General features: G+C 46.4%; 1 protein-coding gene across 4 annotated transcripts in view; it reads left to right on the top strand.

Annotated features, from left to right (window-relative positions):
- Positions 1-23,563, top strand: part of TRPA1 (transient receptor potential cation channel subfamily A member 1) — a 227,888-nt gene that overhangs the window by 185,739 nt on the left and 18,586 nt on the right. For all 4 annotated transcript variants that reach the window (XM_063923914.1, XM_063923911.1, XM_063923913.1 and 1 more), the window contains 2 exons: positions 19,309-19,428; positions 22,802-22,899. In XM_063923914.1, coding sequence (XP_063779984.1) covers positions 19,309-19,428; positions 22,802-22,899 — 218 coding nt within the window. The remainder of the gene's footprint in view (positions 1-19,308; positions 19,429-22,801; positions 22,900-23,563) is intronic.

The raw sequence follows: 23,563 nt of genomic DNA, 5'->3' as shown, positions 1-23,563 counted from the left end.
AACCTGTTGTATTGCTATGAATTGTATTTTGGATGGGTCCTGCATGTGTGTCTCCTTGAAATGTTGTGAGACGCTGTGTTGTTCATAGCCTTTCTTTATGTTGTGGATGTGTTCAGAGATCCTGATCTTAAGTGTTCTAATGGTACGCCCGACATATTGTAGTCCGCACGGGCATGTGATCAGATATATAACCCCTTTTGTGTGGCAGGAGATTTCTTCCCTAATGGTGTATTTCTGACCTGTGGTGTTCGATGTGAACTCAGTGGTTCCTTTAGTTGATCTTGAGTTGGATGTTCTACAACCTAGACATGATCCACAATAATGGAATCCCTGCCTCTTCCCTGTGCCGTGTAATTTTGTCTGTTGTGGTCTGGTTGGTGGAATGTGGTTGTGTACAAGTTTGTCCTTGAGATCTGGGGCTTTCTTGTATACTATTTTGGGTTGTGAGGGTAGTATTCTTGCTAGGGTTTCATCTTGCATAAGGATCGTCCAGTGTTTTAATATACTCTGTTTTATTTGACCTGCTCCAGTGTTGTATTGTGTAACAAAATAGATGTCCTTATTGTTTTGTTTTTCGTCCCTTTCTTTGTATTTAAGAAGATCTTTCCTGTCTGTGTTTTCCAATTTTTTGTAAGCTTTGTGTACAATTTCTTTATCATAATTTTTGTCTATAAATTTTTGTTTGAGGTCTAGTCCCTGTGTACGGTAGTCTTCTATTTGTGTGCAGTTTCTTCTTAGTCGTGTAAATTGTCCTGTCGGGATGCTTTGGAGCCAATTCGGGTGGTGGCCACTTGTGGATAAAATGTAGCTGTTGACGTCCACCTGTTTGTGATGTGTGCGGGTGTGGATCTGATTGTCCTTGATGTAAATGTCTAAGTCAAGGAAAACTGCTTGTGTCTTGCTGTGCTTAGTGGTGAATTGTAAATTTCTATCGTTGTTGCTGATGTATAGTAGGAATGTATTTAGGTCATGTTCTGTCCCTTTCCATACAAGTATGATATCGTCAATGTATCTGCGCCAGAGGACCAGGTTCGCCCCAAAGTCATGCCCCTTCCAGATGTGATCCTCCTCCCACTTGCTCATGAAAAGATTCGCATAACTTGGTGCGAACCTGGTCCCCATGGCGGTCCCTGTCTGTTGTTTGTAATATTCGTCCTCAAACCATGTATAGTTATGCTCCAATATGAATTGTATTGCCCTGATTATGAAGTCAGTCTGTGCCAATGGTATTGTGGCATCTTGTGACAGAAAGTGTTTGGAACTGTCAGTCCCTTGGTCATGTTTTATGATGGTATAGAGGGATGTTACGTCACTGGTCACTAGTATCATGTCATCTGCCCAGGTTACATCGCGCTCACGTGACCCGGCACGTGACGCGCGAACCAGGAAGTCAGAGGACGGGACGGGAGTTTAGGAGACCGGCATTTACAGACAAGGTGCGCGGCTTCTGAGACACGGAGGACACCCAGAGAGGATACATCGAGGAACACAGGCTTGAGGACGGCTAAGAACTGGTCACCGGCGGCAGGTAGCACCTGCCCCCGGCGGTAAGTTTCATTACACAGTATATGACCACGCCACTCGTTGCCACACACGGAAGGGTCTGACAGGCGGGACGCCGCACTAGTCACACCATAAACTTAACCACAAACCTAACAATAGACACAGCATCAGAGGATACATAGGACCATCCACACCTATGGTAAAGGTGGCCCCTAGGGCATACCTAACATTTACCTGAGCTGTAGCTCCATCAGTATACCAATAGGAGGGTATACTCAGAGAAAGGGTAGTCTGCAAGACACACCTGATAAGTGGTGAACCAACCTGGGACATTCATTATTGACTATGGAATATTAATCCTATTACATCCAAATAAAATCCTATATTTCATTTATATCGAGTGATCATTACCACATCCCCTACAAATAGATACACAGAGAACACATCACTTCACACACCACCATCCACCTCTCCAATCAATCCAATCCCTCGCACACCCTTTAGAGCGCGCTGACCACCACGAAATACGCAAAGGTGAGTTTCTTGACTTGACCATCTTCCTTGGAAGCTTTCTCCTTGCGTGACTGCTCCCCATCCTCAGAGACTTGCATCCGTGGTTACCAGGATCCAGGCCTGAATCCCGAACCTGCATCCCTCCAGGAGGTGAGAAATTTGTGGCCACCACAGGAGCGAAATTCTGGCTTTTGCTGACGAGATTATCCTTTGATGCATGTGGAGATGCAACCCTGACCACTATTCCAGTAGGTCCCACTGGAAGACCCTGGCATGGAATCGTCCATATTGTAACGCCTCATAAGCCGCTACCATTTTCCCCAACAGGCGAATGCACTGATTAATTGATACTGTTCTTGGTCTCAAAAGTTGTTTGACCATGCTCTGGATCTCCTGAGCCTTTTCCACCGGTAGAAATATTCTCTGTACCTCGGTGTCCAGTATCATTCCCAAAAATGATAATCTCATTGTCGGTTCCAACTGGGATTTTGGAAAGCTGATGATCCAACCGTGCTGTTGAAGCACCTTCAGGGATAATGCTATGTTCTGGAGTAACTTGTCCCTGGATCTCGCTTTTATGAGGAGATCGTCCAGGTATGGAATTATGTTGCCTCCTTGTTGCAAAGGAGAACCATCATCTCCACCATCACCTTTGTGAATATTCTCGGAGCCGTGGAGAGCCCAAACGGTAATGTCTGGAATTGGTAGTGGCAATCCTGAACCGCAAACCTCAGGTATGCTTGATGTGCCGGGTAAATGGGGACATGCAAGTAAGCATCCTTGATGTCCACTGACACCAGAAATTCCTTTTCTTCCAAGCTGGAAATCACCACTCTCAAGGATTCCATCTTGAATTTGAATCTTTTCAAATAAAGATTCCGAGATTTTAGGTTTAAAATCGGTCTGACCGAGCCATCCGGCTTCGGTACCACAAACAGGCTTGAATAAAGGCCTTGGTTCCTTTGTTCGGCAGGAACCAAGGCAATTACTTTGTCTTGACACAATTTGTGTATTGCGTTCAGGACATTTGTACTGTCTTGAGCAGAAACTGGCATGGCTGATTTGAAAAATCAGCATGGGGGAAGGTCTTGAAATTCCAACTTGTAACCTTGGGATATTATCTGTAAAATCCAAGGATCCAGGTCTGAGCAAAGCCAGACCTGGCTGAAAAATAATAGACGTGCCCCCACCTGATCACACTCCCGCAAAGGAGCCCCAGCGTCATGCTGTGGCTTTTGCAGAAGTAGTTGCTGACTTCTGCTCCTGGGAGCCTGAGAGTGTTGTAGGTTTTCTACCTTTTCCTCTCCCTTGTCCTGTGAAAAAAGGGGTACTCTTAGCCTTTTTGTACTTGTTTGGGCTGAAAGGACTGCATAGTATGAGAATTATATACTTTTTTAGCCGGTGCAGCTGCCGACGGCAGAAATGCTGACTTGCCAGATGTAGTAGTTGATATCATGGCATCTAGTTTCTCTCCAAAGAGGGCCTCACCATTGTAAGGGAGCGCCTCAATATTTTTGGATTCTGCGTCAGCATTCCATTGATGGATCCAGAGCGCCCTGCGGGCTGAAATCGCCATAGCAGAGGCCTGTGAGCCCAGTAAGCCTACGTCCTTCATTGCCTCATCCAAGTAACCTGCAGAGTCTTTAATATGACCTAGAATTTGCAGCATGTCATCTTTATCAACCGTGTCAATATTAACAATCAAGTTATCTGCCCACTTTTCTTCTGTGTTACCTACCCACGCAGAAGCAATTGTGGGCCTGAGTAATGTACCCGTAGCAACATAGATGGACTTTAAAGTCGTCTCTAATTTGCGGTCAGCAGGTTCTTTTAATGAAGCTGACCCCGGGGCAGGTAAAATGATTTTCTTTGACAACCTAGAGACTGAGGTGTCAATCATTGGGGGTGACTCCCACTTACTCCTATCCTCTTCAGGGAAAGGGTATGCTACCCGCAACCTTTTAGGGATAGCAAATTTCTTTTCCGGGTTAGCCCAGGAGTCCTCAAAAAAGGTATTTAAGTCCTTAGACAGAGGAAAAGTCACTACCTATTTTTTATTTAATTTAAAATAATCTTTTTCCTCAGGTGGAGGTGTTGTGTCAGGAATTTCCAACACCCCTTTTATAGTGACTATCATACATTGAATGCTCTTAGCCAGTTTGGGATCTACCCCCCTCAAATCCCCAGTGTCGACGTCAGTGTCGGAATCTGTATCAGTGTCCCTTTGCATAATTTGGGCCAGGGACCTTTTCTGGGAACTGGAGGGGTCCCGAGTGGATGTTGTAGGTGAATCAGCAAATAAAGCATCTTCCACAGACTGTCTCCAATGCTTTGTCTGTTCTTCAGACTCAGAGAATTTCCTTGCTAGTTTAGCCATATTACTCTGCAGCTTTCTCACCCACACAGGCTCAGAACACTCTTGTGCCTCCAAAATGGGTTCCTCTGGGGAACTACTTTCTCTAGACATGGTACACACGTGTACAGTCACACCACTCACACACACGGGAGCTAATGGGGACAGACCTACACTAATGTCTATCAGAGGGACCCAGAGGGAATTACCAGTCCACACCACGCGCCCTATATGTATTATATACAATGAATGTACATATATACCAAAACAGCGCTTTATATCCAATGTGAAGCCCGCAGACTTCAATAAATTATATGCTCCCCTCACCTTCTATAACACCTTGGTACTTGTATCAGCGATGTGTGAGGAGAAGCAGCCTGTAGGATCAGCGCTCCGGCGTCTCTGTGAGGAGAAAATGGCGCCAAATGAGTGTTACAAGCAATTCTGAGGTGAAGCCCTTCCCACTGTAATGGCGCGGTTCAGCCACAGTAATATTTATACTGGCGGGGGTAGTGTACATCAGCGGCTCACATGTATGTACATTTTGCCAGTGAGAGTAAGGATTTATCATGTCCCTCAGAGCGCGCATCCCCCCCCCCCCCCGCTATGATGACCGGAGGGCCCCTCTGAAAAGTCTTAAAGTGCCGAAGGCTCCTGCGGAACCATCTATACCCCATGGTACTAAAATGGACCCCAGCATCCTCTAGGACGTAAGAGAAAGAAAGTTAAAAAAATGTTTTAAAAAAAGTCATGTCGACGTTTTCATGTGTTGACCTGTCCTGGGTCGACCATTGTAATGTGTTGACATTTTTCCTGTGTCAACCATGTCAATGTCAACCAAAAGTGGTCGAACTGTTGACTGTCGACCTAATCCATGTCGACCTACCTTCTGGATACCGAACTGAATTGCCCATTTTTGTCTGTAAACTATTACAACCTATTTAAATCAATTAGCACAAACATCCCTGTGCTAATGTACACAGATGGCATTATGTGGAAATGCACAGAAATACTATGCATGGAACATGGAATGCAGAGCCGTGTTGTGTATACAGTAGCGGCTCTTGCCACGGGCAAGCAGACTTTTTGCCCGGGGCACCACTACCCTGAGGGTGCCGCCGCCGTGGCAAGAGCCGCTACTAAGTATCCTCCCTCCTTCCCCGGCTCCCGGCTGCAGCGAGCGCTATGTGCGCCCGCTGCAGCCGGAATTGCTGACTGACGCAAGAGGTCAAAATTGACCCCTAGTGTCAGTGCGGCGCTGCTATAGGAGAGACGTCATGACATCTCTCCCATAGAGATGAGCCTGTGCCCGGAGACAGCAGCAGTGGTCCGGAAGCAGGAGCGAGGCTGGTAAGTATTATGGGTTCTCTTTTAGGGTTTCAGAGTGGCTACAGGGGGCACAGCTACAAGTGGCACTACTACTAGGGACACAGATACAAGTGGCACTACTACTGGGGGTACATATAGGGGGCACAGCTACAAGGGGCACTACTACTGGGGGCACATACAGAGGGCACAGCTACAAGTGGCACTACTACTGGGGGCACATATAGGGGGCACAGCTACAAGGGTCACATCTACAGAGGGCACAACTACATTGGGCACATACTGGGGGCACTGCTACAGGGGGAACAGCTACTGGGGGCAAATCAACTGGGGGCACAGCTACAGGGGGCACTACTACAGGGGGAACAGCTACTGGGGGCACAACTACAGAGGGAACAGCTACTGGGGGCACATACAGGGGGCACAGCTACAAGTGGCACTACTACTGGGGGCACATATAGGGGGCACAGCTACAAGGGGCACATCTACAGAGGGCACAACTACATTGGGCACATACTGGGGGCACTGCTACAGGGGGAACAGCTACTGGGGGCAAATCAACTGGGGGCACAGCTACAGGGGGCACTACTACAGGGGGCACTACTACAGGGGGCACAACTACAGGGGGCACAACTACTGGGGGCACAACTACAGGGGGCACAACTACAGGGGGAACAGCTACTGGGGGCACAACTACAGGGGGAACAGCTTCTGGGGGCACAACTACAGGGGGAACAGCTACTGGGGGCAAATCAACTGAGGGCACAGCTACAGGGGGCACAACTACAGGGGGAACAGCTACTGGGGGCACAACTACAGGGGGAACAGCTACTGGGGGCACAACTACAGAGGGAACAGCTACTGGGGGCACAACTACAGGGGGAACAGTTACTGGGGGCACAACTACAGGGGGAACAGCTACTGGGGGCACAACTACAGGGGGAACAGCTACTGGGGGCAAATTAACTGGGGGCACAGCTACTGGGGCAAATCAACTGGGGGGCACGACTACTTGGGGCAAATCTGGGGGCACAGCTACTGGGGGCATAACTGTGGCCACGACCCTCCCCTATGAAGCCACGTCCCTGTTTTGCAGCGGGGGGGGGGGGGGGGCTCCAGTGGAAACTTTCGCACTGGGCGCCACAAGGTGTAGAACCGGCCCTGTGTGTATACAGCATGAGCGTATTATGCCAGCACTATAACACAATCATTTTTCAATTGGTAAGAACAAGTTATAATGTGATAAAAACTAAAGTGAGGATGGCTTCATTTTGTATATACAGTACGTAAGCCACAATTAAAAATTCCACAAGCAAGTCAACCATAGATCAAAAAGCTTACACAGATAAATCAAGTGAAGCCATTGATGGATACTAATAATAAGATTAAAAGTAAAAATAAACTACTGCTAATTAATGAGTCAAGTTTAGGACTACTAAATACATACCTGTCCAATACTGTAACAGGCTGCAATAAAAATGACATGCTTACAGTAGAAAAAGTTAAAGTGAAACAAACTTCAAATTGAAACATTAATAACACAAAGTAATGAGCTACTTTGTAGCCTAATTATTCTTACAGCTCAGCATGAAAATGACTAATGGAATACAATGTAGCAGAAAAACAAACAAAAAACAATACATTCATAAATACAGATAAATTACAAAATGCATTGGGTTACATTATTTATGGGCAAGTTAATTAAAATCCATAGCTTGTGAAGACTCCTTTACCTGAAACATGGCTTATGTAGGAAATATACAAGCACCGCAGTGACAAGGGAATGAGATATGAGTTGCACAGCACTTTTATCAGTTCTCTTCCAATTTGATTTTGGAATTTGCTTTTAGTGGTACATAATAATAAATAGAAATGCCTTTGTTAGAAATGTAACAGTGTCGTCAGCTGCTCTTGTGATATACAATAATGACCCTATATAATAATGGAGAATAATGACTCTATATAATAATGGAGAACACCATAATAATGTCCTAAGAAGCGTCCCATTCCCGCCAGCATCTCTTACTGCCTTGATGGAGAGGGGACATACAAGCAGAAAAGAATACTCCACCGGCACTGGAGATCATTATTACAGTGGTGGGGTGGGGGTAGGGTATGTAGACTAGATTTAAGCATTTTAAGCCTGCAATCTGGCAGAACCCTTACACCTATATATAGATAACACCTGTATTGTGGGATCTGGACAAAAGGTTGACACTGAAAAAGGTTGACAGGTTCATGTGGTCGACACATGTTTTTTTTGGACTTGTTCCTTTTTTGACTAAGCGAGACACGGTGCCTGAAGTATGGCGAGGGAAGTGAGCCTGCGAGGGAATGTGTTTCTAAAAATGGTGGTCCCAGATTAAAAAACAGGGTCGGTATTGATATACCGGTGCCCATCATCCCGGCAGTCAGAATCCCAACCGCTGGATGCCGGGCACCGGAATGCCGGCAGCGGGGCGAGTACAAAAGAGCCCCTTGCAGGCACGGTGGCACGCTACACACTCCACACTATTTATTCTCCCTCCTGGGGTATCGTGGACAACCCAAGTGGGTTGAAACTTGTTAACAATAATAGCAATAATAGTAATAACAATAATTTTCTAAAAACAAACAAACCAACTAAAAATGTAACATAAAAATGGCTTTACATAATAAAATATACTATTTGCTCCTGTCTTCTGTTTGGACATTGTTGCCCATTTTCAGGCCCGGCATCTGTGTCTCTCTGCGCCTTGCTGTTCAGGAACACAGCTACAGTAACAGAAAGCTAACATCTCCCTAGCTGCCCCCTCTATAAATGGCCTGGAGTATAAATCTATATTTTTCGTAAAGATAGTTTGCAGCAAATTGACAGACTTTCTTCAGATAGCTTTGGCTTTGCAGCAGTTACATCAGCATTATATATTCAGCTCTCATGCACACCAGCCTTGTTTTTGCAAATATTTATTGTTGGTTTACAGTAACATTTTGGTGGTGACCCCCAGCGTCAGCAGGGCAATAATGCTATGCATAAATATAACTTATTTAGAGAACTTCTCAAATGTCATCCACCTGGCTCTGGATCCACTCAAAGTTGTATTCTGTCATTATAGAAAGTCATTGCATTGCCTAGACCAGTGGTTCTCAAAATGTGTGCCGCGGCACCCTAGGGTGCCTCGGGGTACTTGCAGGGGTGCCCTGGGTTGGTGGTCCAGGACCAATCCAATTTATGTATGGTCACTGTAATAAACAAAACCAGTGCTTATGGCTTCCAATCATAGAATATGTGGACAATCAGAAGTGAAGCCTGTCCCTCACTATACAACTGGACCTAAGGATGACATATACACATAATTTACTTAATTTAATATTTATTCTAAATTTCTCAATAAGAAATTTTTGGCCTAGCGATGCCGCAAAAAAGAATTCTGATACTCTAGGGCGCAGTGACTCATAAAAGTTTGGGAACCACTGGCCTAGACTCAGAGCCGGCCTTAGGCATAGGCAAACTAGGCAAATGCCTAGGGCATTTGGTATGCTTAGGGGCACCATCAGCTTCTGCTGATTAAAATGATATGTGGCATGCCTATATTCTATGTGTGACTGCACCTGTATCTGCATACGAAATGCTACGTTGCAGTGTATTCCTGTAAATCACTGTAATGTAGCATTTCGTATGCAGATACAGCCGCAGTCGCACAGGCATGCTGCATATCATTTTAATCAGCAGAAGCTGCTTGTGCATCCTAGCCACATAGTAATGCAAATATTATGATGCATTTTCATAAACAAAAGGCGACCGACGTTAGCAGAGCTGCCAGCTGACTCATGCCAGGCATCTGCTGCAGAACTAACGGCGGTGCTAGGGGGCACCAGCCAAAATCTTGCCTAGGGCATCATATTGGTTAGGGCCGGCTCTGCCTAGACTTTAAGACATGCAGTAGTAACGGCTTATTAAAGTACTGTATAATAAGAAATAAACGCTAAAAGTACATAGGCAGTACTCTACTTTCTCACAAATCAGCTAAATCTTTAGTATAAATTTCCCATACTGTATATCAGTAAAAGCAGACTCCCAAAACATGGCGTCCAGTTCCTGTGAACCCTGTTGTGAAGGGAGAACCCACAGTGCCATCCCTTCATTTCAGAGATTGTGTTACTGTTAGGATCTCCTGCTCTGTGCTGCCACGTCGCCATGGCAACCGGGAGGCAAGTGTTAGCGAAGTAACCTGAGCTCAGCTGATACTCCGGTCCGGGTTTTTACTGTGTAGTGGTTACAGGCTCTGTGCACGGCAGGGAATCCGGCGCTGGTTTTGTGCTCACAGTCTGTGAGGTCTGAGTGGGGCGTGGACAGCACCTGCTATATAAACCATCCTCTCAGGCTAGGCAAATGCTGCTGAATCTTTGTTTGTTAGTCAGTTCCAGAGAGTTAGCTAGTACTGTGTGACTTTGTATTTACTTGTTGCTTACTGCGAATAGGCCTTGGGATTCGGTACTTCATTCTGCCAATCCGGACCTAGCAGTAAGACTGGAGTCAGCTGTTTGACCTGCTGGGGTTCTTTTGCTATTCTGTGAACCCAGCAGGTTTGCGGCTGTACTCTCAGACCTGCTTGCTTAATCCTCCCTCACTGTGCAGGGCGTCCAGGTGTCAGTTTAGTGGCAGTAAGCTGAACCTGTGCCCTGCAAGTGGGGGTTAGGATTGTGGATACTCTCCTTGTGTCTATATTTCTATCTCTGACCAAGGAGTTTATTCCCACACCCGTTGGTAACCCTTTGGGGTTTTTTCTGTTGCTCTTAGCAACATCATTTCAGGTGCTCCACATGTTAAATCACTACACCTCGCTTCATTGTCCGCTCTATTCCATCTGAGCATTCCTGACACTAGGGAGACACCCAATTCCTGAGCCTTTGGGCTTCTCCGTTCACTTTGTGTTTATTAGTTATTCCATCACCTCCTGTGTATGTTATGTTATACTGTCTGTGAGTTCGTTTGCTTCGCTTCCCTCTCTGTTCATACACCGGTATACTCCTGTTAGCACTGGTGTGCGTAACATATTCAGCAGCTTTACTCCTGTTGAAATTTTGTGGGAATATGGAGCATACCCCTCAAAATACTTTGCAACAGGTGGTCGATCAGGTGCAGGTCCTGACTCGACAATTTAATAAGATGTCCATTAAAATGAACACCCCGCAGGCCGCTAGCGGAGCTCCCGCAGCAGCAGCGGCAAGTTCAGGGGTTAAGGAGCCGAAAGTAAATCTCCCGGATCGTTTTTCTGGAGATCGCTCGCAGTTCTTTTGTTTCAAGGAGAGCTGTAAGCTATATTTCAGGCTTAGGCCCCAGTCTTCTGGGTCGGAGATTCAGCGGGTGGGCATGGTGATTTCCTTGCTACAAGGAGACCCACAGGTCTGGGCATATGGGTTACAGCCTGACTGTCCGTCGCTTAAAAGTGTTGATGCTTTTTTTACGGCACTGGGCATTTTGTATGATGACCCTGACAAGATGGCTTCAGCCGAGGCTCAGATTACGGTTCTTAAGCAAGGGCGACGGCCAGCTGAGGTTTATAGTACGGAGTTTCGGAGGTTGGCTCATGATACCCAGTGGAATGACCCAGCCCTGAGAAACCAGTACCGAAGGGGCCTTTCTGACCAGATAAAGGACCAACTGGTACAATATCCCTCGCCTGATAGCTTAGATCAGCTCATGCAGTTATCCATCCGGGTGGATAGACGGCTGAGAGAGCGTAGGCTTGAAAGGGAGACCGCAGTTTCCTTTTTTCCCAAGGGAACCTCAGACTCTGAGGAATATTCCGAGGAGCCTGTGCAGATTGGGGCTACCCGCCTCTCCTCGCGTGAGAAGACACGGAGGAGACAGCAGGGTTTGTGTTTCTACTGTGGGAATAAAGGTCATGTTGTAGTATCATGCCCAGAAAAAACGGAAAACTTCAGGGCCTGAGGGTGATGGGAAATATCCTGTCAGGCCAGAAGTCAGAATTTTCCAAAAAGACTTTTCTCATTCCGGTGACTTTGGAGATCCACGGTCAAACTGTCAAGACTGAGGCCTTTGTTGACAGTGGGGCCGATGGGGTTTTCATGGACCGTCAATTCGCCCCGGAACACTCTGTTCCCTCAGTACCTTTGGCATCAGAGATTGAGATCTGTGGGTTAAACGGGGAACCAATGTCCCAGGGTAAAATTACCTCCTGCACCAGCCAAATTCCTTTGTTTATTGGAGTCACACACTCTGAAAAATTGTCTTTTTATGTGACTGTCTGTTCTTTTGCCCCATTGGTTTTGGGGTTACCCTGGTTAAGGGCCCATAACCCTCAATTTGACTGGGTCTCTGGGGAGATTCTTAGTTGGGGTAGTGATTGTGTCAGGAGTTGCTTGAGCCTTCCAGTCAGGCTCTCGCAGCTAAGTTTGCCAGGATTGCCAGGATGTTATGCAGATTTTGCGGATGTGTTCTCCAAAAAACTTGCGGAGGTACTACCTCCCCATCGCCCCTATGACTGTGCCATTGATTTGTTGCCGGATGCTAAGCTTCCCAAAAGCAGGTTGTACTCCCTGTCACGTCCTGAGACTCAGGCTATGGCAGAGTTCATTCAGGAGAACTTGGCTAAGGGATTTATCAGACCCTCACAGTCCCCAGTTGGGTCGGGGTTCTTCTTCGTGGGTAAAAAGGACGGTTCGTTGCGACCCTGCATCGACTTCAGGGAATTGAACCATATCACGATTAAAAACTCGTACCCACTGCCTCTCATTTCGGTTTTGTTTGACCAGCTTCGTACTGCCACCATTTTTTCTAAGATTGACCTACGCGGTGCTTACAATCTAATCCGAATAAGAGAGGGGGATGAATGGAAGACTGCCTTTAATACCCACTCAGGGCATTATGAATATTTGGTAATGCCTTTTGGGCTCTCTAATGCCCCAGCAGTCTTCCAGGAATTCATGAACGATGTGCTCAGGGAATAGTTGGATAGATTCTTAGTTGTTTATCTAGATGACATCCTAATCTTTTCTCATTCCCTGGAGGAACATCGGAAGCATGTACGCTTAGTCCTCCAGAAACTCAGAGACCACCAGCTTGGGGCGAAGCTGGAGAAGTGCGAGTTTGAAGTCCAGCAAATCGCATTTCTAGGGTATATTATCTCCTCAGAAGGTTTCCAAATGGAGGGTTCTAAGGTACAGGCAGTCCTGGATTGGGTGCAGCCCACTAGTTTGAAGACGCTTCAGCGTTTTCTGGGCTTTGCGAATTTTATAGACGGTTTATCGCTGGATTTTCGTCTATAGTGGCCCCCTTGGTGGCACTCCCTAAGAAAGGGGCGGATGTTGCTCACTGGTCTTGTGAGGCCAAAGCGGCCTTTGCCCGTCTCAAAAGGGCATTTGTCTCGGCCAAGGTGCTGCGACACCCAGATCCAGAGCATCCTTTTGTGGTAGAAGTGGATGCCTCTGAGATAGGTATTGGGGCAGTGCTCTCTCAGATGGGGGTGTCTGATAATCGCCTTCATCCCTGTGCTTACTTTTCCCGTAAATTTTCGTCTGCCGAGATGAATTATGATGTGGGTAACCGGGAATTGTTGGCTATAAAGGATGCACTCGGGGAGTGGAGACACTGGCTTGAGGGGAATAAGTTTGTGGTCTCAATTCTCACCGACCATAAGAATCTGGCATATTTAGAGTCAGCGAAGCGGCTCAATGCCAGGCAGCCACGATGGGCTTTGTTTTTTGCTCGCTTTAATTTTTTGATAACATATCGCCCTGGGTCAAAAAACATCAAGGCTGATGCGCTCTCGCTGAGTTTTGCTCCAGTTCAAGAGACCACCGAGGAGCCATTGCCCATTGTGTCCCCATCATGTATTAAAGTGGGCATTACCCAGGACCTCTTGTCATTAGTCCTTAGAGCACAGGAGCAGGCTCCTCCAGACCTTCCGGTAGGTCTCTTATTTGTGCCTCCTAGGTTAAGACAGCGAGTGTTCCTGGAATTCCATGCCAAGAGGTCGGCAGGGCATCCGGGTATTGCCAGAACTCGGGAGTTGCTGTCTAGGGCGGTGTGGTGGCCCTCGGTGGCTAGGGATGTGGATCAGTGGGTTCGGGCATGTGACGTTTGTGCCCGAAATAAAACTCCTAGAGGGGTTCCTGTCGGCCCATTACATCCACTCTCTATTCCGTCTAAGCCATGGACCCACATTTCCATGGATTTTGTGGTGGACTTGCCCAAATCCTCGGGGATGACAGCCATTTGGGTTGTCCTTGACAGGTTTTCGAAGATGGCGCATTTCGTTCAACTGGTTGGGTTGCCATCGGCCAGACGCCTGTCTGAGTTATTTATGCAGCATGTTGTGCGCCTCCACGGGTTGCCACTTGATGTGGTCTCTGACCGTGGATCCCAGTTTGTGGCCAAATTCTGGAGGGCATTTTGTTCTGATCTCCAGATTTCTGTGAGCTTGTCGTCAGGCTACCATCCGCAGTCTAATGGGCAGACTGAGAGGGTGAACCAGTCCTTGGAGTAGTTCCTCAGGTGTTATGTCTCCAAGTGTCATACTGACTGGGTTGCTCATCTGTCAATGGCGGAGTTTGCCTATAACAACGCGACTCACTCTGCTACAGGGATCTCTCCCTTCCTTTGTGTGTATGGGCATCATCCTAAGGCCAATTCTTTTGACCCCCTGGATTCCACGCCTGGTGGTTCCTCTGTTGTTTCGGTCCTTAGGGGTATTTGGAGGAAAGTGAAGAAAGCCCTTGTGTCTGTGTCATTAGTGACCAAAAGGGTTTTTGATAAGCGGAGAAGACCCTGCAGCTTCAAATTAGGAGACTTCGTCTGGTTGTCCACCAAGAATTTGAAGTTGAGACAGCCATCTCATAAGTTAGGCCCCCGGTTCATCGGCCCTTATAAGATCACCAGGGTTATCAATCCGGTGGCATTTCAGTTAGATCTGCCCGTTCATTGGGTATCAATAAAACATTTCATTGTTCCCTTTTAAAACTGGCGGTTAGTAATCCTTCTTCCAGTGGAAGACCTTCTCCTCTTCTGATACGGGGTCAGAGGGAGTTTGTGGTTGAAAGGGTTCTTGACTCCAAGATGGTTCGGGGTCGGCTGTCATTTTTGGTGCACTGGAAGGGGTATGGCCCGGAGGAGCGGTCGTGGGTGCGCAGTTGTGATCTTCATGCCCCCAGACTGATACGCTCTTTCTTCTCGCAGTTCCCCGATAAACCCGGTGGTAGGGGTTCTTTGACCCCTCGTCAGAGGGGGGGGTACTGTTAGGATCTCCTGCTCTGTGCTGCCACGTCGCCATGGCAACCGGGAGGCAAGTGTTAGCGAAGTAACCTGAGCGCAGCTGATACTCCGGTCCAGGTTTTTACTGTGTAGTGGTTACAGGCTCTGTGCACGGCAGGGAATCCGGCGCTGGTTTTGTGCTCACAGTCTGTGAGGTCTGAGTGGGGCGTGGACAGCACCTGCTATATAAACCATCCTCTCAGGCTAGGCAAATGCTGCTGAATCTTTGTTTGTTAGTCAGTTCCAGAGAGTTAGCTAGTACTGTGTGACTTTGTATTTACTTGTTGCTTACTGCGAATAGGCCTTGGGATTCGGTACTTCATTCTGCCAATCCGGACCTAGCAGTAAGACTGGAGTCAGTTGTTTGACCTGCTGGGGTTCTTTTGCTATTCTGTGAACCCAGCAGGTTTGCGGCTGTACTCTCAGACCTGCTTGCATAATCCTCCCTCACTGTGCAGGGCGTCCAGGTGTCAGTTTAGTGGCAGTAAGCTGAACCTGTGCCCTGCAAGTGGGGGTTAGGATTGTGGATACTCTCCTTGTGTCTATATTTCTATCTCTGACCAAGGAGTTTATTCCCACACCCGTTGGTAACCCTTTGGGGTTTTTTCTGTTGCTCTTAGCAACATCATTTCAGGTGCTCCACATGTTAAATCACTACACCTCGCTTCATTGTCCGCTCTATTCCATCTGAGCATTCCTGACACTAGGGAGACACCCAATTCCTGAGCCTTTGGGCTTCTCCGTTCACTTTGTGTTTATTAGTTATTCCATCACCTCCTGTGTATGTTATGTTATACTGTCTGTGAGTTCGTTTGCTTCGCTTCCCTCTCTGTTCATACACCGGTATACTCCTGTTAGCACTGGTGTGCGTAACAGTTACACAGTTCTGCCTATGTTGGACAGGACACCAGGCAGGTGTTATTTTCTTAATCCAGTGCTGGACTTGGGGGCTGGATGTTTATATGGCCTATGCAGGTTACATATTGATGTAAGTCTCTGACTTCAGGGGAATCGGACTGTCTCAGACAAGCTGTATAGCAAAAAACCAAAGTTTTTCCCACGGATGGGAAAAGATAGAGGTGCTGATATTAAAATATTATTAATAAATACACCATATACCAATGAGTCCTATTGGAGAAAGAGCGCTATATAAATAAAATTATTATTATTATTATATAATTTTTGGTTTATTATACAAATCTAATAAAAAGATTGTTTTTGTTATTACCGGCCGGTAAGTATAGTAAAATATGTTCCACTGTTTAAACAATCATATACATAAAAATAAGAAATGTAAAAAAACTTGTTGATTAATGAATACAAATCTGCAATATAAAGTGTCCTTTAGAGTTGTCAAGTATCCAAATACTGATAGTTTGTTTCACCTATACGTGAGCCCAATATTATTATTGTAATCACTCTTCCCGTCCGCTGGTAGCAGTTCCTTTATATGCGGACATATCAGGAGGTCAGGTAAAGGCGTTTAACTTATAGATGTTTAGAAGTTGCCAAAGAATAATACTGGCTCACCAAGTAATGTTTGGTTAGTTTTTAACTGAGGTGAAGCAGTCTCTTAATCAGTATATCATGGAGGGAACAGAGATTTTCTTTACACGAGTGGCTATTTAGCTGATGATGTGAGGGCTTTTCAACAATGTTTCCATTGGGACGAGGTATAGTGATAAGTGCTCACCTCGTTCTCTGTGCTATGCTGCACGCCGCACATGGACTGTGCGGCCGGCGCTGCTTCAAGCGCTTCTCTCTCCCCAGGCCGCTTCGTGACTCGCTCCCTCTGTGCTTTGTGTCGTGCTACACGCTGCACGTGAGCCGCACGACAAGCACTACTGCAGGTGCCGCTCTCTCCTTGGATATCCGGTAGCTTTCAGGGCATGCAGATTGAATTGATCTCCTCAGTGTGGTAGAATGAAAAAAAGCCGGCTTGTAATAAATAATAAAGAAGGTTTACGCGTTTCTCCGCCTTCAAGTCAGATCGGCGGCTTCCTCAGAACGTACTACGTCCATGTGCGGCTTTATATTGCAGATTTGTATTCATTAATCAACAAGTTTTTTTAAATGTCTTATTTTTATGTATATGATTGTTTAAACAGTGGAACATATTTTACTATACTTACCGGCCGGTAATAACAAAAACAATCTTTTTATTAGATTTGTATAATAAACCAAAAATTATATATATTGGTATATGGTGTATTTATTAATAATATTTTAATATCAGCGCCTCTATCTTTTCCCATCCGTGGGAAAAACTTTGGTTTTTTGTTTCATCTATCGTGGGAAGAGTAAACCCACTTTAGAGGCTGCAGATATTTAAATATTATCAGCTGGCGCTGGGTGAATTTTTCTATATATATACACATGCTGTATAGCAGTTTGCTGTAAGCAATAGAGTAATGGCCCTGATTGGTGGACACAGTTGCATTTGCAATTGAGTATTTTGCTCGCAGCGAATCTGCAAAAATATATTAATGATGATGCCATAGGTATCTGTACAGAGGTGCCCACTGCCGGTGTCTCTGATCTGCCAATTGCATACAAAGATGCATTATTGCTGCACCATCGGACCGTATGATTGCTCAAAATGTCTGTTGCAAGTAAGCTGCCAGAGCCTTTACAATGGGATCCGGTCAGGAACCCAGCAGTCGAAATACCGACATAGGAATTCCGACACTGCTCGGAATGCTGGCGTCAGCATCCCAACTACAGAATGTTCACAATGCCGGCGCCTGAATCACAAGCACCAGGATCCCAAACAAGCATTTACTGTCCCGCCTGACAGGTAAGCTGCGCAGGGGTTGTGTGTGTTAGGTTTAGGCTGTGGGGGGAGAGTTATGGTTAGGCTGTGGGGAGGGGGGGTTAGGTTTAGACTGCATGGTGGGGGGGTAGGTTTAGGGACCACCATAGAGGGTTAGGCTTAGGCTGCAGGGAGAGAGGGTTAGTTTAGGCTGCGGGAAGGGAGGGTTAGGAGGGCATTGGGGTAAGGTAGGTATATTTACCTTGCCCTTTTTGGGATTCTAACCATCGGGATGCCGCGGTCAATATTCTGACCGCCGGCATATCAACCCCAACCCTTTACAACTGCATAGGAATTTCTAGTGCAGACTCAGACATGCCCCTGAAATAGTCACAACATGCTGGCATTTTTGTAGCCATCCCCTATTGCCTCCACAAATGGTTATTATCCCATTTGTAAAGGAGGATACACACTGAGAGATGTGTGATGAGCGATCTATCACAGACTGCTCAGCACACATCTCTCCTCCGCTCAGCACTCAGCGCAATGTGTGCTGAGCGAAGGGGGGGGGGGGCACAGCCGCTTACTTCACACAGCAGTGAAGTGAGCGACCTGCTAGTTTGTGCCTGCATGCAAGCACAATCTAGAATCGGCGATAGCGAAGTGTGGGGCCGCGCATCGCTATGGGCATACACACGGAGAGATCCGTGCTTAACTTCTAATCAATTTAGTCAGATTGCTTAGAAATTAAGAACAGGTCTCTCCGTGTGTACCCCCTTAAATTCCAGCTGTAATCTGCCATCATATGTACAGTATATCCTATCTTCCCTGGTAGCGATCTTCCACAGTTTTAATGTCCTGGTGAAATCTTTCACATTGTTCTTCGCTCATATCACCCATATTTACTAGGAAACGGTCCAAGTGGCTGTGTAAGTAATGAACTTTATTGCTCATGTTACATCCAAGGTCTCTGAAATTAATGATCATGTTGTTTACTAGTTCAGCATAGTTTTGAGCTTTGTGGTTGCCCAGAAAGTTTCTGACAACCAGGACGAATGACGCCCTGCTCAGACTGAAGGTCGCACAGATGGTGATGTGCCGCGGCCTGGGCATGTGCAAAAAGTATAGCTGATAGAGAAAACTGTTTTCATATTTGGAATTAGCACGCCCAATATAATCAAAATCAATACTAATATTCCTGGCGCCAAACTATTTTTTTTTGTTTTGTTGGGCAGTGTTATCGATAATCGGTTGTTTACTTGTTCAGCATAGTTTTGAGGTTGCCTAGAAAGTTTCTGTGAACCAGGACGAATGACATCCTGCTCAGACTGAAGGTCGCCCAGATGGCGATGTGCCGCGGCCTGGGCATGTGCAAAAAGTATAGGCGATAGAGAAAAACTGTTCTCGTATTTGGAATTAGCACGCCCAATATAACCAAAATCAATACTAACATTCCAGGCACCAAAAATTTTTTTATTTTTTGGGGGCAGTGTTATCAATAATCGGATCCTGCATGCTGCGGGACTCCTGCGTCCATCTCTGAATCTGGCCCTGTGTCAGAGTGTATGCTGCATGGTTTATGTTGTTTCTTCTGTGCATACTTAGGTGAGTCTCCACACAAACTTAGAGAAGAAACTTCCATACTGGTTCTTGAAGCGAGTGGATCAAGTCAGTAGCATTGTGTACCCCAATCGTCCAAGAATCTGGGGACTTGCTATCAACTCAGTGAGTATTGTACTGATCAAACTATATCCTTCTATTGTTTTATGAGAGACAAATGATTGAATGTTTTGTGACAATGTCAGCATAAGTTGCAGCATTAAAGGCATTGTATGAAGGAGCATTACTCTCAATTCATGTTTATATTTAGCTTTCCCATAAAAGCAAAATTGCGTCTATATTCCTAAACTGCTGAAACCACAAACAGTGGTACAACCTGGCTCTAGTCACATGCTGCATGCATCTTTCCAAATCCACTCTGACCTGCCCACTCACATACACACTGTGACAATGTTGTGCCATCTGCGCATGTCATGGTTAAATCAACAGTGATCCAACTATAAATTACAAAACATATACCTATAAGATGTATGTTAAATGGCTCTAGAAGTGGAGCTGCAGCACAGTCCACAGTCCAAAATTCAAATAGGGGAGCCACACCAACTGTAACACCAAACACTACCAAACATCACCAGCTGGGACTCACTGGCAGTTGGTGTGGCTCCCCTATTTGAATTTTGGACTCCTCTGTAGCCATAACTTGGTAAGTTGGCATGTGACATAATAGGGGTTGTCCAGCCATTCTTGTTTACAGTAGAGTAGAATACATACTTAGGGCAGTGTTCAAAGTTGTAATTACAGGAGAACTAATACCAAAGAAATGTCACTGACCAATAGCAGCATGGCATAGTTGTGTCTTCTACAGTATACCTGCGCATATTTGTAGCAAAAACAACCAATAACCAATGGCAGTGCAGGTTACTTGCTAATAACGGCAACAGGATCCGGAAGACCCTCACTAACCAGCAGTGATGTGCGGTGAGTTCAATGACTGGAGAGGCACTGGCTAACAAAACTGGATTTACACCAACATACAGCTTTTTGTGAGTAGGGGATGTTCTCCCCTCTCCCTAACCGCCTAACCCTCCCTACCCGTAGCCTAACCCTAACCTCCCCCTATAATGCCTAACCCTAACATTCCTGCGGCATTGCCTAAACCTAATCCGCCCTCCTCGCAGCCTAACCCTAACCCTCCCCGTGGGTGCCTAACTCCCCCTCTCTGCAACCTAACCCTAATCTATCAACTACACTTCTGATCTTGTTAAATTGGTGCATTGAGAACTAGGGTGACTTCAATATTCTAAGTTACATGGCCGTATGGATTCAGTATGATATCTTGGCGGGATGCCGGCAATCAGTATTGTGGCGCTGGCATCCTGATCACGGCAATCTCGACAGGGGCGAGGTAAGTATCCTAACCCCTCTGGTGCCGGTGGTGCCTAACGCTAATCCTCCCCCACCCCTGCAGCCTATCCATAACCCTTTTCGGACTGCGTCTAAACCTAACCCCCCCTTCTGCAGACTAAACCTAACCCTTTCGCTAATACTTACATTTGGGATTCTGGCTGTCTGGGTTTCCGTCATCGAGATCCTGATCCTTTCAGGATTCCATTGCCGGTGTTTTTTCGGCTGTCGGGATTACAGCTTCGATATTACGGCTGCTGGAATTACGACAGCCGGGATTCTGAATGTATACCAGCCTGATATCTCCTGCTTCAGGTTTTTCCTACATGACCCTATTTGTACTTAGCTTTAGGCTTAATACACACACACACACACACTGTGTCCCTATACACACACACACTGTGTCACCACACACACACACACACACACACACACACACACACACACACACTGTCCCCCAAAACACACACACACACACACACACACACACACACACACACACACACACACACACACACACACAGTGCTCCCATACATTCAAACACACACAAACACACACACAAACACACTGCTTCCATATATTTTCACACTGTGCTCACATTCACACACATACACTGTGCCACCACACACACACACACACACACACACACACACACACACACACACACACACGCTTTGCTCTCATACACACACTTTGTTCTCACATACTCACTGTGCCCCCATACACACACATATAATGTGCTCCCATATACAGTACTCACTAGGTTCCCATACACACACACTGCGCCTCCATACACACTGAGCTCACTCACACACTGTGCCCCCATACACACTGAGCTTTCACACACTCTGTGCCCCCATACACAATGAGCTCTCACAAACACACACACTGGGACCCCATACACACTGAGCTCACACACACACACACTGTGCCCCTATACACACATATATACTGTGCTCCCGTATACTCACTATCTTCCCATGCTCACACACACACTGTGCCCCCATACACACACACATACTGTGCTCCCATATACTCACTATGTTCCCATACACACACACTGTGCCCCCATACACACTGAGCTCACACACACACTGTGCCCCCATAAACAATGAGCTCCAACACACACACACACACACACACACACACACACACACACACACACTGTGCCCCCATATAGACAGCTGGACTCACCCTCTCTGTAGAGCTAACACTTCCTGGTCACGTGACTGTTCAGCATCAGTCATGTGACCTGTATACGGGAAACACGCAACTTCCTGAGCTTCGGATTCACTTCACCTGTTCCTGGAGCTGAGACATACTGCAGGTCCGCGGTGGCATTCACCAGTGGGAGGAAGGAGGGGGAGGAGGGCAGCAGCGCACATGGACACCAGCAGAGCAGGAAGAGCGCCTCGCCAGCACAGTGCCTCTCTGCTTTGCAGACTCTGCTGCACCTGGAGAGAGAGTGGGAGAGAGCCAGACTCTGCACTGACAGTGACAGCAGGAAACAGTCACCGCTCAGTGCTGGATCCGCTGACCAATCAAATCTGCCACACTGACAGGGACGGGCTCTGAATTGGGATGCAGGCACGCCCCTGAGGCAGATCTGCTGGTGCCTCTACTCTATGTTTTTTCAATGGGTTTTTCCTGCCCTTGGTTTGGCTCCGCCCCCTGCCCGCCCCCCACTCAGACACTTTATTATTGTCAGCTGGAGGCGGCGTTCTCAGCTGCCTCCCACCCACATTTGGCTGTGTTTCCCCAGCAAATATCATTAGAAAAATACAAAGAACATAATTATGACACAGAACGTGTCATAAATATCTTCTTTGTATTACTTCAATCATTATGACGGGAGGCACTGCCTCCCCTGACTGCACGTCCCTGCTAACCAGGCAGTTTGTATGGTGCAATTACAAATTCTATGTCATATAAAGGGCACTGTATGAGTTGGCAAATTTCTGTAAGATTATTATACATTTTTTTCAGTAGTCATTTCCGTATTATAAAACAAACAGCTGATAAAAATGTTGGATGTAATTACCTTTATGATATACAGTACATTGTGATTTCATGTTGTTTGCTATATAAAATAGAATATTAAGCATACTGTATACTGTATTTTACTTTTTTCAGAACTTTCTTACTTATTTCCTGTCTTGCGAAGACTTCAAAGCTGAAATCCCCAACAATGATACAACATTGGAAGTGGAACTTTGGAAGCAGAAGAACAGGTTTGTATTTTTCAGCTGCATTCTTTCTTTGCCAGAAGTCTTGATTCTGATAATTGTCATAAAGGTGTGCGATAATTGTCATAAAGGTGTGCGGTTAGCATACTGATCGTTGGAATTCCAGCGGTCACAATACAGACGCCGGGATCCCGACGGGGGCACCATACTATCGCCGGTATACCGGCGAGGTGGGTGATTTTCCCTCTATGGGGTGTCCACGACACTGATAGAGGGAGAATAGAACGAGCCTGAAGCGTGGCGAGCGCAGCGAGGTCGCAAGGGGCTTAGTTGCGCTCGCCCCTCTGCCGGCATTCCACCGCTTGGGATACCGATGTATACTGACATTCGGCATCCCCTGCGGCGGTAAATCATACCGGACCCACCAGAAAAGGCCATGGCTGGCGTCACTGTCAGTTGCATAAATTGGTAACTTTACTTTACAGAGTTCCTTCTGTGCAGTGATTGTGGAATTGCCATCCAAAATTAGGTTATTTCACACTTCAGTCTAGTATCCCTTTTGGACCTATAGTAACACTTCATTTTTAAATTGTTGTCTAAAATTTTACTTGCTGAAGCTTCTTTCATGTTGTAAATGAGAAAAGAGACTAAGCTGACCGAACACTTAACAACTTTTCATCCAACCAGCCAACTGAGCAATTTGTCTGAT

This window comes from Pseudophryne corroboree, chromosome 5 (genome assembly GCF_028390025.1).
Source record: "Pseudophryne corroboree isolate aPseCor3 chromosome 5, aPseCor3.hap2, whole genome shotgun sequence".
NCBI classification, from domain to species: domain Eukaryota; kingdom Metazoa; phylum Chordata; class Amphibia; order Anura; family Myobatrachidae; genus Pseudophryne; species Pseudophryne corroboree.
Note: the sequence above shows the minus strand (reverse complement) of the source record. Positions and strands in the feature narration are given on the sequence as shown.